This window comes from Lissotriton helveticus, chromosome 7, assembly GCF_964261635.1.
Source record: "Lissotriton helveticus chromosome 7, aLisHel1.1, whole genome shotgun sequence".
In the NCBI taxonomy this organism is placed as follows: domain Eukaryota; kingdom Metazoa; phylum Chordata; class Amphibia; order Caudata; family Salamandridae; genus Lissotriton; species Lissotriton helveticus.
In genome coordinates, this window is record NC_136068.1 from 485,582,143 (window position 1) to 485,602,164 (window position 20,022).

The window sequence follows — 20,022 nt, forward strand, 5'->3', positions numbered from 1 at the left end:
TGTGAAGGGGAGTTTGAATCTGCTCTGCCCACCAATGGAAAGGTGCACAGTCTGCACTGTTCCAACAGCAGCAATGAGGTCGATGGGAGCCTGCGCCTCCTGCAGCCACAAGGGTATCTCAGTACACAAGGTCCGTCACAGCAGGCGCAGCAGTTCTTTTCTATTCAGAGCGATCTGCTCGAAAAAATAACATTTTTGAACACTCTAGCAATGCTTAAAAAAAAAAAGATATTTTAATCACTGTCTTAAGTAGATTACTTACAAGAGGCGAGATTTACAGAGACACTGTCCACGATTCTCAGAAGCTCCACAGAAGCAAAGGCCCTTACACCTGAAAATGGACATTACCAGAGATGAAAGGATTTAAAAAATGAAAGCATTCCAACCCCCTAAAAAGTTCATGCAAAGCATGGGAAAGTTAAAACCTCTCCCCTTCCAGTAACATCTGATATCGACTTTGACACTTCGCAAATAAGTGCTTTTCCACCTCATTGAGAACTCCCCTCACTCAGCTGCATCCAGTCAGGAGAAATGGTATCCCTGTATGGCAGGCACGCCTGGGGTCAAAGGGCTTCAGCCCCCACTCTCTCCCCCCAACCCCTGTCGTGTGTGTCAGCCCGGGATGAGACAGCTTCCCAGGCACACACACAGCCACACCCGAGTACTTCACAGGTCTTTCAAAGACCATTCACTTGTTAACGAGGCTTTTATTGTGTTTTCGCCCCTTCTTGGAGTCCCTGCATCACCACTATCTGCCTATGGCTGAAAGATTAGCCCCCCCCATCCCCCCGAAATGTGGCTCTAGTTGCGCCTCTGCTGTCTGGCTTATTTTAATTTCACTATGCAGATGTTCAAGTCTGCGCCATACAAATTCGGATTTACATTTTTTAAAATATTTTACAAGAACCTAACCCTCGGTGCACAGTGAAGTCATGATACCCCGCTGTATATCGATGAAAAACAACATCTTGCCAAAATGCAACCCCAAGTTTCACACACACTGAGACTAACTTTGTTCAGGCCCGGCAGATAAACACTTAACATGAAACGAGTTTTAATACAAGAGTGGTTAAGCATGTTACTATTGAATATTTCTGTGTAACGTACTCTTGCTTTTTACAATTTTTCTTCAGGCCATACAGCGCCCTCTCCTGACAGATTATATCAGCTGTAAACAAACACCAACTTTCCGGTTCGATTGTCTTGTCGGCGTTATAGCTATGCGGGCAGTATCCGCTCCAGTACTTTCTTTGAGGAAGGAGGAATTTAGTCTGGGAAATTCGCTTCAGATTCGAGGATGAGGTCGCTCTGCTGCTCTGGGGCTTGGGTGGCAGGAGGCCTTCGCCTGGGATTCTCAGTTTCAATAACGTCATCCTTGAAGCCTGTCGGGTGGTCCTGCTGTCCAGGGTTGGGGCATTACCGGTACATTCACAGAACGCCTCTCTCAGGGTGATTTTTGCTCGGTGGATAATGTCTGAGCCTTCCCACTAAAGACTAGGTGGGGTTTATCTTTCAGAACAAACACTAGATCGGAGAGGATATTTGTGGGTGTTTCATCTCCTTCATTAGGGAAGGTAATCTTCGTACCCTTTCTTGATTTCTATGGTAATACTATCTCGTCCTTCTGAGTGTGCAGTTCTGCCGTCTGGATTCAGGCGCTTATCAGAAATCTTCATTTTACTGCTGCGGCCAGTGTAGATTTCATCAAGATGCCTTTTAATCTCATGCACTATTGGAGGGTCTTGCTTTTTGCTGATGTGATCACGTCCTCGCCGAGCCCGCGGAAAATCAGTTACCTAATCCACCGGCCCCCATATCAAAGCTGGCAAATGGGTCATTAACTTCCATGGCCTTGTTTCGTTCTGTGCACTGAAGAATGTATTAAAAGGATTGTGGCCTCTGAAGAACACTGAAAACATAGCATGAGGATCGCAGTGAAGTGTAGTTGAATGACGGGCCATTAGGTCCACCGAGCCCGCCACCCACACCCTTCATAAATATCTTCACCGTCCTTGTCAAAGAACTCTCGTTTTTTGGGGTCACTAACCACGTCTGAAGCAGCCTGGCTCCTTGTTTTTTTTTTTGTCAGGGTGATAGCGCAGCGCGCTTGCTTTGCGATACGTTGCTTTTTTGACGTCCTCTTCTCAGGTGCCACGGCGTGCCAGGGCTAGTCTTTTGCATTAATTAATCTTTTTACCCATGGTTACTAAAAAAAATAAATCACACCTCTGTCACAATATCACGCAATCAAGTAAAGTATAGTTTTATGCGAGCATCCAACTTCACACTTCCAGATACTAACAATCAGGGGCGGCTGGTGACATTTGAAAGTGGAGGGGCGTAAACTAATTTGCATATTGCACCGCAGGGATCGAGCGCAGCCCGAACCACCTTGCATCCATCCATACATCTTTCATGCATCCACCCATCTATCCACCCACCCACCCTGCATCCATACATCATTCATTCATGCATCCACCCATCCATCCATCATGCATCCCTTCATCATGCATGCATGCATCCATACATCATTCATACATCCACCCATACATCCACCCACCCATCCTGCATCCATACATCATTCATTCACCCACCCACCCATCCATCCACCCATCATGCATCCACCCATCATGCATGCATCCATGCATGCATCCATCCATACATCATTCATGCATCCATGCATCCATCCATCCATCCATACATCATTCATGCATCCACCCATCCATCCACCCTGCATCCATACATCATTCATTCATGCATCCACCCATCCATCCATCATGCATCCCTTCATCATGCATGCATGCATCCATACATCATTCATACATCCACCCATACATCCACCCACCCATCCTGCATCCATACACCATTCATTCACCCACCCACCCACCCATCCACCCATCCATCCATCATGCATCCACCCATCATGCATGCATCCATGCATCCATCCATACATCATTCATGCATCCATCCATCCACCCATCCATCATGCATCCACCCATCCATCATTCATGCATCCATCCATCCACCCATCCATCATGCATCCACCCATCCATCATGCATCCACCCATCCATCATGCATCCACCCATCCATCATGCATCCACCCATCATGCATGCATCCATGCATCCATCCATACATCCATACATCATTCATGCATCCACCCATCTATCCACCCACCCACCCTGCATCCATACATCATTCATTCATGCATCCACCCATCCATCCATCATGCATCCACCCATCATGCATGCATGCATCCATACATACATCATTCATGCATCCACCCACCCATCCTGCATCCATACATCATTAACACACTGAACTATCTCAAGTCATTTGTGCAAGCTAGTTTACTGGAACACCGAAAAACACACACTCTTACCTTGCTGCCGGTCACGCACACGTCACAGGCTCACAGCGCCCCTGGCCAATCCTGGCGCCAGGGGCACAGGTACCCTCTCGCCCGCAGCACGCCCATTAGGGCTCCTGATGGGCATGCGCAACGCCGCCAAAACACAATTGCGCATGCGTGGGCACGGGTAAAAATTCACCCTCCGTCCCCACGCATGCGTACTTGTGTTGCCGTCCGTAAAAACATGTCAATGAATCAACATGACGCCCGCCCGGCGGTCTGACGTCATGTTGATTCATTGACATGATTGTCATGAGGGAGCTGCGGGCGGCGTCGGGCAGGGGGGCTACGCCCCCACGCCCCAATGGACGAACCGCGCCTGCTAACAATGCTGTAGCGGGCAAAACTGCCTATTTTACCTGAATGAGAGCCTCGCGGCGGACACAGACTACTGCTTGCAGAGGCTGAGTGACGACCCCCCCCCAGCCAATCACTGGCTAGACACCAGTCATGGGCTGCTAGCCAATCAGATGCATCCAAAGGCTGTCTGCAAGCTTCTGATTGGCTGTGAGCCCCAGAGTGCCCACAGCCTGTTGTATTAATGTGATTTAATGTCTACTTGTCCGTCGAACATAATAGACAATAAATCTTCTTGCCCATCAATAAAAACAACATGGTTCGGGCGTCGGGCGATCGGATTCCCCCACCCCTGTTTTCTTCCTTCGCTTTTATTCTTATGTAAAAAAACACAGCAGCCAGAAAAGCAATAAAAATTACTTTTTCTTACAAACAGAGAGAAAAACATCATTTGTTCTCACAAAAAACGAGTAAATTCAGTCCATAAACATCAGCTTCCATAAGTCTCAGGGATAACACAGTAACAGAGTCCTTCCACACTGTCCATGACTCCTAGAAAGCTCCACCATCTTGTGAAACCCTCCTCTTTCTTCGAGCAAATCACGCCTTAATGTATTGGTCCTGCTTGGCTCCATAGTGTCCTGCATTATAAGAGAAACCCGTGAGCTTATTCCAGATCACGTCTCTAAAATTCAAGACCACATCTCTGAATAAACGTTACTATGCGGACAACAAGTTCTGTATCAGAAAACATTAAACCAGTTTACTTACGTAAGTACGGGTGGGTTCGCACCAACTGTGCAACGGGAGGGATAATCCTCGCCTCCGTGTCCTTAATAGAATTGAAACTTACCGTTACTTAGCTTCGATTCTATGTCAGGACCGGAGGCTCCGATTATGCCAGTTCAAAGCTTACTTACCGCCAACTGAGCAACCTCCACCACTGGTTTAAAATAAAACCTCTTGAAGGTGGAATCGGAAGACCAATCTGCCACACGCATAAGGTCATCTAACCGAGCTCCTAAAGAAAAAGCCTTCAAGGCCATCGCGCCCCCAGCCGAATGTGCTCCAAACTGCTTCGTATCAATACCCGCCTCTTGCATGACCCATCTCACCCACCTGGCTATGGGGGGAAGAGACCGCATGTTGCGGTTTCCGTAAGGCAATAAGGAGTTGCCGTTCGCCCGGAGGGCGAAATTTAGGGGTCATTTCCTCATAGGATTTCAGACAGTTTACCACACATAGTTTGGGCACATCCGCAAAGGCCAGGTAAGAGATTGTCCTGGAATCTGACTTGGTGTGACGACCCAGAGTAAACTTAACCCCCTCTGGGGAGAAGACCCTTGTAGTAATGTCCAAAGCTCGAATTCCGAAACCCTGCGACAGGACACTAAGCGCAAAAGCATGGCCAATTTAGCTGAAAGTTCCTTCAGAGAAAGGTATTTATTAGGCTGCCAGGACAATAAGAGGTTCGAGACCAAATTGACGTCCCAAAGGACCGAATAACGAGGCTCTGGGGGCAAAGACAAACTGATCCCTCGCAAGAGCCTACAGGCGAACGGATGTTCCCCAATCAGGGCACCGTCCACCGGACAATGAGCTGCAGAGATCGTCGATCTTATCGTATTGATAGATCTGTAAGCCAGTGCATCCGTAGCCAATCCTGCCAGAAAATTCAACACGGGAACGACGGGACCCAGATCACGAACGCATCCACTTAGTCCACGCGGACCGATAGCGTTTAGATGTACTGTCTGCCCAGGCCTTTGCCAAGAGATTTTGAGCCGGTCCCAAAAGGCCCGGGAGCGAACAGCGTCTCCTGAAAGCTTCCATGCCATGAGGCGGAGAGATCCTTGGAGAATGAGGTGATGACACTCCCTGTCCGGATTCAGAAGAAGATGAGGGAGCGGGGGTAGTAGGATTGGAAAATCCCAAGAAAGTTCCAGAAGAACTGGAAACCAGACTTGACACTTCCAACATGGCGTCACCACCACTACATCCGCCTTCAGAAGACGGATCTGGGCCGTCGTTCGTACCACCATCGCAAACGGTGGGAAGGCGTAAGCACTCTCCCGACTCCAGTCCTGGAGAAACACGTCCGTGGCCTCCGCAAGAGGGTCCGCCCTCCAGCTGGAGAAGCGCGGAAGCTGATGATCCAGACGGGACGCAAACAGGTCCACCGAGAACGGACCCCAGAGGCTGTTCAACCATTTGAAGACCAGAGCATCCAGCTTCCACAGGCTGGAATCTTTCAGATGTCATCTTTCAGATGTCTGGAGTGCCAGTCTGCCACCTGATTGGCCTAGCCGGGGAGATACTCCGCCGTCACCATGACTTGGTGTGCCAGGCAATACTCCCAAAACTCTTTTGCTAGGTCTGCCAAGGCACGGGAACAGGGACTCCCCCAGACGATTGATGTAACGGACCGCTGAGACTTTGTTCATGTTCAACAGCACACACGAGCTTGCTTGGTGTCTGGTCAAACAGCGGATGACAAATTATCCCGCTAGAAGTTCTAAGCAATTGATATGCAACTTCTGTTCGTCTAACGACCAAACGCCACCGGTGGAGAACTCTCCGCAACGGGCACCCCAACCGGACCTGCTGGCGTCTGATTCTATTACCAAATCTGGGGTCGATCCGAAGATTGCCCGACCATTCCAGGCCTCCATGTGTGTCAACCACCATGACATCTCTTCTCTGGCGTCCTCCGACAGGGAAACTGACTGCTCGTACGACAGCCCCTTCCTGAGGTGATGCGCTTTCAGGCGCTGCAAAGCCAGATAATGAAGAGGGCCTGGGAAGATCGCCTGGATGGAAGAGGAAAAGAGACCTACCACCCGAGCGATCTGACAGAGGGAAGTCTGGCCATCTTGCGAGAAGGCAGGCTCAATGAAGAATTCACGGAATCCACGACGAAACCGAGAAAGACCAGACTTTGATCGGAGAGAGTATCGATTTGTCCTCGATGACAAACCCCAAGCTCTCCAAAAGGGATACAGTCTGCTGCTACTGGGATATCAACTTCTGGGGGCACTGCGCCATGAGAAGGATGTCGTCTAGGTACATAATCATCCTTATTCCTTGACCCCTCAGAAATTCTACCACCGGGTGTAGCACCTTTGTGAAATACCATGGTGCTGAAGAAAGTCCGAATGGGAGGACGGTGAACTTGTATACCTGACCCCACCAAAGAAACTGAAGGAAACGTTGATGAGGAGGATGGACCGGAACTACCAGGTACGCATCTCTGAGGTCCAACCTGACCATCCAATCCTGTGGTAAGAGAACATCCTGCAGAAGATGGATTCCTTCCATCTTGAAATGTCGGTAGATCAACCACCCATTGAACTCCTTGAGATTGATCACCGGCCGCCACCCCCATCCGTCTTTTCCACCAGAAACACGTTGCTGAGGAAACCGTTGGGGTGCAGAGCTGATCGACAGACGGCCCCTTTCTTGAGCAGAGCGGACACCTCCTCGTCGATCAGCTGGGTATCAGGGACGGAGAAAGAAATGGGATTTGGACGCTCGGCCTGCCGTGGCTGGTCGTAAAACTCTATATGAAACCCCTTCACTGTCTGTAGGACCCAGGCATCTGCCGTGAGAAGCGACCAAGCATCCTGAAAATCTGCTAAGCGACCCCCAATACGCACTTGCTCCGCAGGGATGACCCTCACCTCCTGACTGACCACCGCCGGTGTTATACTTGAAACCGCCGCAGCCTCGAAAGCGTTGCCCCCTGGTGGGGTACAAGTTGTTGAAATTGGCTGAGGTTTTCTACTGCCCTCGCCCGGAGTCTTGTCCCCTATTACTGGTCTGTTGACCGATGCGGCCGGTCGCACGGCTCCTACTGTGACCAGCCCCTTGGGAGAAACGCGTTTGGAAAACTCTTTTAATATTAGACTGGGCCTTATCTAATGAGGTAAGTTGGCAACGACTTTACCCAATTCTTTCACAAAGGGGTCCCCAAACAGACCCCCTTGGGCTACAGCTCCTGCCTCGGAGGATGCCAAGTCGCCCAATTTTGAGTCGAGCTTAATGAGCAAAGAGCGTCGGCGTTCTGTCGACAGGGTGCAGTTGGCATTCCCCATAAAGGCTATTGCCCTCTGCGCCCAATTGGACAGTACGTCGGAGGAGATGACAGAACATTGTCACCTTTGCCTCTTCTGCCATGTCTAAGATCTTCGTCATTGGGCCAATGGCGTCCAAGAGCTTATCCTGGCAGTAGCGCCAGTATCGGTCTATTCCCTTGCGGGGGTCTTTTATATACTTCGCAAGGAAAGTAGCCATTTTTGAGTCCATTTCGGGGGAAGGGCCACTTTCCCTTCTAACGTGGGACGCGGACATTACGCCCTGAGGCATCCCCGAGCTTCCTTCTCCAGAGGCTTGCGGAGGCGTACCGCCACAAACTTGACCACCTTGTCCCCAGGTGCCCAGGCTGCGGAGCGTGGATGGATAGTTTCATCTGGATTCAGCATACCTGAGGCATCCTGAGGCAAAGTGCCCGCGGACGCCAAGAACGCGAAGACCCCTCATCGTCGTCGGTGTCTGTAGGGGAACCTCCATCTTGAGAAGGGGAAGAAGATGCTGTAGTCACTGCAGGCTCCGGTGGCGTGGGAGGCACAGAAGGGGGCGGCACGGACTTGGCCAAGAAGGCACTCTTCAGGCGCTCAAAGGCATCCTTCTCCACTCCTTGCGCCCCCTCCGTGCCACCCTCCCATCATACCTTCTTTGGCGGCGGGGCACCCTCTGATAAGGGGGCTGGTGCGGGGGAAGCTGCAACCACGTGGGCCTGGCCGTCAGACGGACACGCCTAGCCGCCGCCCAGTGCGCTCCAAGCGAACGAGTGCACTATTTCGCCGTAGGTGATTTATGAGGGAAGACTCCCTTGATACGGACCCCAGCTGGCATGGAATTAGCGTAAAAAGGGGCAATACAGAGCCAGACTGGCGTTCAGGTTTGGCGGCAGGGTACAGGATCCGGCGAATTTGTCTCTCTCTCGGCGTGGCTCCGCTTTGACGTAACCGCGCTGAGGGAGCAACGAGACGCGCGGGCGCCCCCTGGCAGGCTACAGCGCTCGCCGCAAGTGGGACGGCCACGTAAGGAGCGAAAGCGCTCCTGCGGTCAGAAAAAAAGAGGGGAATCTGAAAATAAACGCTGTCAATTACAAAGCTCAAACACAGCGATCCCCTCCATAGCGACCCAAGGCCCTTTACAAGGCACAATAATCAACAAAAACACCAGATAATCGAAGGCAAGAAAAAAAGGCACTTAGCTGGCTGCGCAGCAGTGAAGAAAGAGGAGGGTTTCACAAGATGGTGGAGATTTCTAGGAGTCATGGAGAGTGTGGAAGGACTCTGTTACTGTGTTATCCCTGAGACTTATGGGAGTTGATGTTTATGGACTGGATTTACTCGTTTTGTTTGTGAGAACAAATTATGTTTTTCTCTCTGTAAGAAAAAGTCATTTGTATTGCTTTTCTGGCTTCTGTGTTTTTTACATAAGAATAAAAGCGAACAAAGGCAGAAAAGCATAATCGGAGCCTCCAGTCATGACATAATTTGTATAGGGAAATGAGAAATGAATTTGAGCGGTGGACATGTGAGTCTGTTAGTTGGATTGAAAAGGATAATGGTGGGATAGAAGAGGGAAGGGGCTAGAAAGTGTTTATCTAGAGATCATAGCATTAGGAGGAGGTTTGATCACCCTTTTTATTTGGAAACTTTTGTGAAGATTCGTTAAACAGCACCAAAGTTAATAGCAAACCAAAAAACGCTCACACCCTTGTAAGCAGGTCTTAACTAGAACTACACAGTGGTGACTACTTCTATATGTTTGTATATACATCTCTATATTTTAGTTAATTCTAAGTTTGTGCATCTGTTAAAAAGGGTAAAATTACTTTCAGTGAATTTTGTAAAACCAATAGTATACTCCTAAAGATAACGAAACAAAAGTTGTAGAATAGGGTGTACTGAAAACTTTTAATACATTTTTGCCTTGGAAATTTGGCTTAATCTATTGTTGATAATTTGGATCACTTTTGTCTATTTTTAAAACAAAATAAAACTGGTCATATTGTGGACAAAATTGCTCTCCTGGTAGGAGTACCACTTTGATTGTTTTAAAAGAATTAATTGTGAGAGTGGCCTTGCTTTACATTTTATAATTTTATCTGCCAGAGTTCTGCACAACAACCCTGAATGGCGTGGCACTATAGTGTATAATTAAAAGTATGTTTTATTTATATATTTTTTTAACTTGTACATGACGCAACTCCTAATTTTGCTGGGCAATATGAAATGTGAATGAGAACTTTAACTCGCCAAACAAAAATTCATTGTTATGGGTTTACCTGGAGACCAATATTCATTGAACCAAATTGAGTGAAATTGTAGCTCATCTTTTGCAGACCCAGGATTTGGAATTCTGTTGTTCCTGGAAACCTCGCTTTCACACCTCCTAGCCAATATTTATTTTAACTATTTACAGGTTTATTTTGATCAATTTATTAGCTCATGCAAAACCTTGATCAAACAAATCCTCAGTCTCTGGATAGATTTTACTTATTTTACCACTTCTCTAGAGGAGTTTCTGATATTGAATTTAAAACATTCCTAGCAGACTTGCCATATTTACCCAAGCCTTTTTCCAACCCAATGCGCTCTATGTGCTCAGTTGAGACTGAAAGTATTCTTTCTAGAGAAATCTCAGTAGAGCTATTGCAAGTGTTTTAATTGTGCTTGTTGTAAAATGCAGCTGTCAAGATGTATTCATAAAAAAGGGAATAGTCCTATATTTGAAAAGGTCAACTAAGCTATTTACCTCTACATTTTTATAGGGCATTTATTTCCTAATGCTTGAAAATATGAAAATAGTTTTAAATTGTTATTTTTTATTTTACTATATACATTGTTACGTTGTTGCCTTCTCCTTGACTGCTTCATTATAATAGCCAATCGGTGTCAGCATGTATCCAATTGGTATGATTGGGTGAATGATTGAATAATATGGCATTTCACAAAGCCTAATATAGGTGTTATATTTTGGTTCCCGTATCTTAATGAAATGCTTTAGGCATTATCATAATGTGTACTGTTTGTTGACCAATTATTTCTAACTCCGCTGATTGCTTGATTTTGGAGGTTATTGTGAGAAGTAGCCTGGTATATGATGTCCAGTGGGCACCTTGCACCAGTCCAAGGGACCCTTATTGATGGTAGGTTATAAAGTCACCCTTATAGAAAGCTATCCTAGTGGTAGCTGTGGAGAGCAGCCTTCAGGCTAAGACTTAGAGGCGAGTTAAGCAAGTTTGACCAATTATAATCTCTTGAATGATCAAATGAAAGCACACCACACAAGTTATATATCAAATATATATGTATTTAATCTAAACACATCCCCTCTGGTCTCTTTATGAGGTCAGAGGTAAAGGTACAATACAAGGAACTTAATTAGCATAAGATAAGTTGCACAGTATACGTTATACCCTAGGAGCCTCTCAAACCATATACTAAAATAGTGGTATAAGAACCACCTGAGAATTAGAAAGCAGGCCTAGGGCCTGTGGAATCGCTGGGGCTGCCTAGAACCACCAAAGAGTACAAAAATAGAGGTGTAGGGTCCTACAACTGACCAACCTGGACCTCAATAGTTGAGAAACAGAACAAAATGGCTGATCATGAAAATTGAAACCAAAGTATGTAACCACACAACCAATAAGTTTTGTGTAGCCCAGGGTTAAGACATTCCCAACAACTTGCGTATTTTTCAAAAGCAACTTTTATATTATTCCATAAAAAATGGCATCAAATAGACACTCCGTCACAACAGTTAGTGCAAAAACTTTGAAAAATATATACACATATATACAACAAATATCTGTACATCACATTGAAGGCAACATACACTTGAAAAAATGATGAATGACAATATAATACAATTATTGTAATGACACCAACATCAATATGCAAAATAAATTCAAAGGCATACGTTTGCAAGATGAACACTTTTTATGCAAATCAAAACAAAAATAAACCAGTCCTTTGGTAATGGCATGTGAACAGGACGGACACTAAGGTGGAATGGCCTGCCTGTCACACAACCCCTGTGAATAGTAATTTATAAGGAGTCGCAGGTAGGGCCCACAGAATTGGTATGAATTTGTCCCTAGCTGCACCCTCCGTTCTTAACACAGGCTGGGGGTCAACGCGTTTCGAACCTCGTTTGTTCTAGGTTCTCCTCAGGACGAGGACTGGATAAGTGATTGCCTAGAAGGGAATATGGGGAAGGTGTCAGCGACTGTATAGAATATATATATCTAACAAAATAGTACTCCGACTGGCTACCCATGAATAAGATTACCTTCTCAGCCAACACGTTGACTGCGTGGAGAGAAGGGGAAACACCGGAATAATTCTGAAACAACAAAAGGGGGGGCTTTCAGTAAGCAGTTACAGTAGATTTATCAAGCGTGGGTTAAGCAAGCTGACTGGGACCTTGGTCTGGTGAAGTATCACAATACCTGGTTATGGTGTCGAAAGGTGCCGCGGAGTGGGGCGCCTTGGGCGAGCTGTGTTATTGAGCACGGACTCACATCATCGCTTGCTGATGTATTATTCAAATGGAGAAGGCTGGGGAGTGAAAATGCAAAGTTAACTCGTCCAGACTCTGAGGCCGGAAAATTCGTGCTTAACTAATCAGGAAAGCTTGAAAGTGAATGAAGAAAGCAATTCCTACCTGCACCCGTCGTGCGCTGTTCAGAAGGAACGGGCCGCACTGCTTGCTCAAGCTGGCGAAGGGGAATCAATCTCTCGCTGTCTGCTAGGAACAAATGGATTCCGTCAGGCAATTGGTCCCGGGCACCCGTTTGTGCGCATTGCAAATACACTTGAGATGAAATGCGGAAGGCGTTTCCTACCTGCACCCGTCGTGTGCTGTTTAGGAGGGACGGGCCGCACTGCTTACTCAAGCTGGCGGAGGGGAATCAATCTCTCGCTGTCTGCTTGGAACAAAATAGAATCCGTCAGACAATATGTCCCGGGCACCCGTTTGTGCGCATCGCAAGGACACATGGAACGCGGCTTAATAGAACTTACTTAGAGCCTTTCGTAGGTGAGTCCGCGATGTTGGTCTGCCTGTGGGGTCAGATTAGTGAAGCGGCGCCGCCCTGCTGCAGACTACTTAAAGGCCCGGCAGCATAGGCGAGTGCGGCAGGCTGCAAGGGATCATGGTCCTTGTAGTCCACGAGGGGGCAAACGGTAACAGGGCGAGGTCCAATTATCAGGGGCAATGACGGAAAATAGTGGATGGTTTATCATTCTGTTGTTTGCTGCTTGTAAAATGCATGTTTTCATTTGTCAACTGTAAAAAATTCGCAAGGGGGGTTAAACACAAAAGACTCCATCAACATTTAAATGATAATTGGACCTCGCCCTGTTACCGTTTGCCCCCTCGTGGACTACAAGGACCATGATCCCTTGCAGCCTGCCGCACTCGCCTATGCTGCCGGGCCTTTAAGTAGTCTGCAGCAGGGCGGCGCCGCTTCACTAATCTGACCCCACAGGCAGACCAACATCGCGGACTCACCTACGAAAGGCTCTAAGTAAGTTCTATTAAGCCGCGTTCCATGTGTCCTTGCGATGCGCACAAACGGGTGCCCGGGACATATTGTCTGACGGATTCTATTTTGTTCCAAGCAGACAGCGAGAGATTGATTCCCCTCCGCCAGCTTGAGTAAGCAGTGCGGCCCGTCCCTCCTAAACAGCACACGACGGGTGCAGGTAGGAAACGCCTTCCGCATTTCATCTCAAGTGTATTTGCAATGCGCACAAACGGGTGCCCGGGACCAATTGCCTGACGGAATCCATTTGTTCCTAGCAGACAGCGAGAGATTGATTCCCCTTCGCCAGCTTGAGCAAGCAGTGCGGCCCGTTCCTTCTGAACAGCGCACGACGGGTGCAGGTAGGAATTGCTTTCTTCATTCACTTTCAAGCTTTCCTGATTAGTTAAGCACGAATTTTCCGGCCTCAGAGTCTGGACGAGTTAACTTTGCATTTTCACTCCCCAGCCTTCTCCATTTGAATAATACATCAGCAAGCGATGATGTGAGTCCGTGCTCAATAACACAGCTCGCCCAAGGCGCCCCACTCCGCGGCACCTTTCGACACCATAACCAGGTATTGTGATACTTCACCAGACCAAGGTCCCAGTCAGCTTGCTTAACCCACGCTTGATAAATCTACTGTAACTGCTTACTGAAAGCCCCCCCTTTTGTTGTTTCAGAATTATTCCGGTGTTTCCCCTTCTCTCCACGCAGTCAACGTGTTGGCTGAGAAGGTAATCTTATTCATGGGTAGCCAGTCGGAGTACTATTTTGTTAGATATATATATTCTATACAGTCGCTGACACCTTCCCCATATTCCCTTCTAGGCAATCACTTATCCAGTCCTCGTCCTGAGGAGAACCTAGAACAAACGAGGTTCGAAACGCGTTGACCCCCAGCCTGTGTTAAGAACGGAGGGTGCAGCTAGGGACAAATTCATACCAATTCTGTGGGCCCTACCTGCGACTCCTTATAAATTACTATTCACAGGCGTTGTGTGACAGGCAGGCCATTCCACCTTAGTGTCCGTCCTGTTCACATGCCATTACCAAAGGACTGGTTTATTTTTGTTTTGATTTGCATAAAAAGTGTTCATCTTGCAAACGTATGCCTTTGAATTTATTTTGCATATTGATGTTGGTGTCATTACAATAATTGTATTATATTGTCATTCATCATTTTTTCAAGTGTATGTTGCCTTCAATGTGATGTACAGATATTTGTTGTATATATGTGTATATATTTTTCAAAGTTTTTGCACTAACTGTTGTGACGGAGTGTCTATTTGATGCCATTTTTTATGGAATAATATAAAAGTTGCTTTTGAAAAATACGCAAGTTGTTGGGAATGTCTTAACCCTGGGCTACACAAAACTTATTGGTTGTGTGGTTACATACTTTGGTTTCAATTTTCATGATCAGCCATTTAGAACCACCAAAGGTTAGGATGTAGGAGCCCCACTGGAGATGCGTGCAGTGTCTAAACACAGCGGCGGGTTACCATTAACTTTCTATGGAGAACTAACTAGTTAAAATTTTAAAGATTAAGGGCACTTCTAGGTGAACTACGATGGAATCCTTTTAGACTAGGACACTTCGAGAGTCAAGACCCATGGGAGCACCGGAGTACTCGTGTTACCTCACAAAGGGAAGCCTTGTGCATAGGTGTCTTTTGGTGTCAGGTTTCGTTGTCGATTCCAATGGAGCGCTGCGAAGAAGTGCTGCAGGCGACCAGAGGAAAAGTGTCCGGGTGGATCCAAGGGTGGACGGAGATGTGAAGAACCTGAAAGCAGAGGAGACAGAGTCTGGCCCACTAGCCAGTGACCAGGTTGGCGATAGGAAAATACCAGCCGATGTCGGGTGATTTCAGGTGAAAAGGTGCAGCTTGTCTCTTTAGCCACGAGGACCAGAAGGCGTCGATGACGACCAGGAGCTGGATTCGAGCTGTCCCACGAAGGATCTAGTTGACTGCGGTGTCGGAATCTTGATTGGACCCAACAAGCCTTGACAAACGCAATCCAGGCAGGATGTCAAGATGGGCGTTGGTGCAGACCAGCAAGGTCTGAGAAACTACTCCTTTGGAGAGGAGTTGGAACAAGTCTGGAGCAACCAGGAAAACTCAAGAAAGTGAAGATTGGTCTTCGTTGGGTCTCACTAGCCAACGGACTAGGAACCACGAAGACGCGTCGAGCTGAAATGCACAAAGCGGGCCCAAGGGACACTCGTGGAGTGTGGGCCTCTGAGCTTTGGTGCAAAAGGTGCTCGGGGCAGGGGCTTCAAATATCCCAATGCACAACTTTGGGATTCTTCGGGAAGTAGGTGCAGTAGAAAAAATGCAGGATGTCCAGGTGTTCCAGTCCCACGTCTCTCGTGTCCGCCACAGGTCTCAGCTTTGCTGGGAGCGCAGGTCAGCGTCCGAGATGTCTGGAAGTCCGTGTCCTGTGTCGCAGATACTTCGGGATCCGGCGGGAGCCTCGAAAATGCAGTCCGGCAAAGATGCTGTTGGTGCCTGTTTGGACATGGTGGTCACTCCTTGACCACAAGGGAGATTTCTTCCGTCTTCCAGTCGAAATGGAACTTCGAAGGTCCAGGAATTATGTATCAGAGTTTCGGCCAGGGTAATCTAAAGTCCTAGGTACTGGGGTTCTATACTTATAGCAAGTTTAGGGGTTGGACTAACTCTAAGGTCCTTCCTATGGGGGGGGGGGGGGGGGATTCCAAAAGTGTTTGACACCTTACACGTCATGTTTTGATAAAGCCAAACCAAAGTTAGCATTAACCGCGAGGATTATAATGCACTTAAAAGTATATGGTATGGCTATATCATAGAACAGCTATAAGGAGATGGTCCCGAAAGCTGCAGAGGGGCTCAGCTCATGCTAGGGCACCCTCTCACACAAAACCAAGCACTCTACCTCCAGGATTGTCAAGGCCTGCCATAGGAGTGACTTATAGGTTACTATGTGTCTATATATAAGTTAGATATAGATATACTATATCTAAGTTACCTTACCCAGGCTGTAAGTAAAGAGCTGTGGTGTCAGTTTGGAAGGCTAACCAGGGGTGGCACAATACATGCTGCAGCCCCTGGTAGTCCTAGGGTGCACTTATGCCCTTGGTACCTAAGGTACCATATACAGGGGCTCACAAGGGTGACCCAGTAAAAAGTAAAAGTAAAGTCCACATTTGTAAAGCGCACAATCACCCGTAAGGGTCTCTAGGCGCTGGGGGCCGTCGGGAAGATTAAGCGAGCTATTGCCCAGAGTCACATGGTGCTGGGCTAACCTGCCGCCGGAGCCGGGGATCGAACCGTGGTCCCCAGATTCCAGCGTCAGTCGCCCTGGCCGCGGCGCCACACCTCTCCCTAACCAATCTGGTATGTACCTAAAGTACATGGTATCAATTTAGAGAGAGTACAGCTAGGCTGGGGCCTGATTAGCAGGGCCACAGACATACTAAAGTCGAAAACCAGTGAAACACAGCAAAAAGTGGGGGTTACCATAGGATGCTGACCCTACTCACCTACAGTTATCTTCTTGTTGCAGGGGTTTCCTAGAATTAACTGCATTTTGGGTCATGAGTGGTCATACTTCCCATGCATGCAGTTGTACTTTTCCCTGATTTCTCATTTCCTTTTTGTAGACTGAGACCAGAAGGCGCCTCTCGACTGACACCTTCTCCGCCAGCTCGGTGCCTTCAACTCCTGGAAATGGTACCCCATCCTCCCAGGATACAGCTTTCTCCACTGGACGTCAGGATACCTCTTCTCCATATGGTCAGTTCACACCTGGATCTACGCAGTCATCCCAGGGGACACCCTATACGCCTCGAGGAGGAACCCCATTTTCACAGGATTCAGCCTACTCCAGCAGGTGCTTACTTGGAAATGTTTGTTCATCTTTCTTACACAACAATCATTTGTGTGTGACAAGTGGTAGACTTATTTTTCCATGAATTTATGCCACATGTAAAGACAGAAACCTTTTTTTTTTAATATGTCTTTACTGTGTAGATTGTTATTCTGTTGTGTCTGAACCACCTCAATATGTAAAAGCGTTTCTCTACCCTTAGAGGAGGCATTGCTAAGCCTTGTCTGCATGAGGACAATAGTTCAAAACGGTTCTTTTTCCATTGCAGCTCCTTATTCTTTGAAATATTCAAAACAAATGCTGGCATCCCTGAAAGCTTTTACATGCTGTAGGAATGGGGATTTACCCTTAAGTTTTTTTTTGTGGTCATAACGCAACCATAATCTCAGTATCACGTTTAGGCCATTGTCCCCTCTCGTGCAAAAAGAGTAGATTTAGAGTAAATATTTGTGTCCACATCCAAAGGTATAATGCATAACACATTACAACCTTCCTTGGAATCAATATTGAATCGTTGTGGGTGCAGAAGTTGTGTGGGGGTGGGGGAAATGGTGTTTGAGAGGGGTAGGGAAAGGCAGGGAAAGGCAGTCATTAACTGTATTATTTTGTTCATAATCATGCCACCTCTTCCAACCACCCAGCTACCGTCCCCATATCGTGTCAAATTTCTTAGGGCAGCCTCAGTCTTTATATACTGCTTTTTCCAGGACTATGCATGAGTCCATACCCCTCTCCCAAACACGTACCGTAGGGGTTGTCGTGCCACCCCGGTTTTGGCTTGTGTACCCAGTACCCACCATATACCTGAGGTTTATGAGTAATGTTTTTTAACTGGTGGCTTCCACATATTTCTATATCCCCACATGTATCTCCCTCTCGCGCCTCTGTCCCACAGAAATGGTTATGCCTCTAATAGTGACCTTAAAGGCCACCCGGGGCGTATCCGCACCCAGCACTGACCTCATATTTTCTTTAAAGTAGCACTCTGTGGCCTAGTCCAGTTGTTCAACCACTGTGGTGTTGCACAAACGCCACGTCACCATCCTCTAGTCTCCTCTCTCACATCAGTATGTCCCCAGTGTCAACTCTGCAACTGTGAGTGATCTGACACCACCTGTGCACATTCTGGCTGGGCAAATCGATTCAGGAATGAACAAGGGGTGAAAAAGTGGTTGATTATCAAATGTGAATCATGTGCACCTGAATAGTAAGAGTACAGCAGATGTAGCATTCTCCATATGACTTCCATGCCCAATTCTAGTAGAAACCCTTTTAGGTTCCCTTGTTGAATGGCTTGGAAATTGCCTTGGGCCAGGTCTGTCAAGCTGTGGGTGAGCCACCATGTTAAAATCCTCTTCCAGCACTGTCCGGGCAAGTGGCAGGGTAGTCCGTAATTGTCAGTATTTGTAGTGTGTGTACATGTAGGCCTGATGGGGTGTAAACATTTACCTGCAAGCGTCAAATCTCCTCCCAGTCCCCAAGTACTGCTGCGTACCGTCCATAGTTATTATGTTATGTTGATTTATATAATGCACTAATCACCTGAGAGGGTATCCAGGCGCTTGGGCAGGTGTGTGGTCCCCATGTGCTTATACGGAGAGCCTTGTTTTCATCCTCTTGCGGAACTCAAGAAGTGAGAAAGAGGCTCTGGTGTTTTGAGGGAAATTAAATGTCTTGGGTGTGATGTAGGAGAATGAGCTAGCTCAAGTTTTACTTTTGCAGAAGTGGGATTTAAATGAGCTCCAATGTTCTCCATGGCATCATTTCTGGGCCAGGGAAGATCCCTCTCAAGTATTGTCTGGGGCAGGTGCTACCCCTGCCCTTTCTGATTAATGTCTTCCCCGGCAGAGGGCATCAGTAGTGACCCACTTAGATCTGTGTCGATGGCGGCCTCACCGTTGCCGCTTTGCTAGTTGTTGCAGATCGGTCCGATCCGTGTGGCTGGCGCTCCTCCAGCCAGCTCCATGCACTTTCTGGGATCTCAAAAAAAATAAGGATTTGTAATTATAGATAATTTTCTACTATGCTGGGCAAAGAATTTGAGGTCCATAGTTTCTGTTTATCTTCCAGAAAGGATTTCCTCTGCTGTTGCCCTTTTAGCGTATAGTCCGGGAATATCATTACAGTTGATGTTTCGCATGTGAGCCTGCCGATCTTGCAGGCAGCTCTCAGGATTACATCGCTGTCAGAGAAGTTAAAACTCCTTACACACATCGGTTGTGGCGGTGCCTTGGGGGAGGGTGGGTGGTGTTTCAGTGAAAGGTATGCCCTTTCCACAAGAAAGTGCAGTGAGGCTATCTCCCCTCAGCAACCCACGACATTAGCCATGTCAGGATGTATTGTGTTGGTGAAGGGCTCTCCCTTCCTTCTGGAATGCCCACAATTCTAATACTGTTGCGTTTTGAGCGACCCTCCGCATCCTCAACTCACGGCCTCTAAAGTCTTTACAGTGCACTGTAAGTCCACGTGCTTGACCTGCGCCGACCGAAGGGAATCCTTCATTAATGATAATCACCCCTCCACCCCACTCTCAGCCTTATTCCTCAAATCGTGTCTCAACAGGCAGAGATTTTTTAAAACAAAAAAGTCACAATAACAACAAACCGAAAAAAAGGGAATTTTCCAAGGCAATAGTCACATTAATTACGATCATGTGTCCACATAGAATGCTACTCCAAGTAAGACAATAAGAATCATACAATTGTAACCAGATACATACATAGGGGGGGGCAGTGAGGAAACATTGCGATAAATACAATCAGTAAGCGATACATGGAATGCCGTTCAGGGGGATAAGGAGACATCAGGGGTTAAATCATGCGGGGGGGGGTACATAT

At 47.3% G+C, this 20,022-nt stretch overlaps 1 protein-coding gene and 1 pseudogene across 2 annotated transcripts in view; one reads left to right on the top strand and one right to left on the bottom strand.

Moving 5' to 3' along the window:
• Positions 1-20,022, top strand: part of SETD1A (SET domain containing 1A, histone lysine methyltransferase) — a 1,239,111-nt gene that overhangs the window by 348,815 nt on the left and 870,274 nt on the right. For both annotated transcript variants that reach the window (XM_078652474.1, XM_078652473.1), the window contains exon 7: positions 16,959-17,188. In XM_078652474.1, coding sequence (XP_078508600.1) covers positions 16,959-17,188 — 230 coding nt within the window. The remainder of the gene's footprint in view (positions 1-16,958; positions 17,189-20,022) is intronic.
• LOC144768656 (dnaJ homolog subfamily B member 1 pseudogene) lies at positions 1,219-1,919 on the bottom strand (annotated as a pseudogene).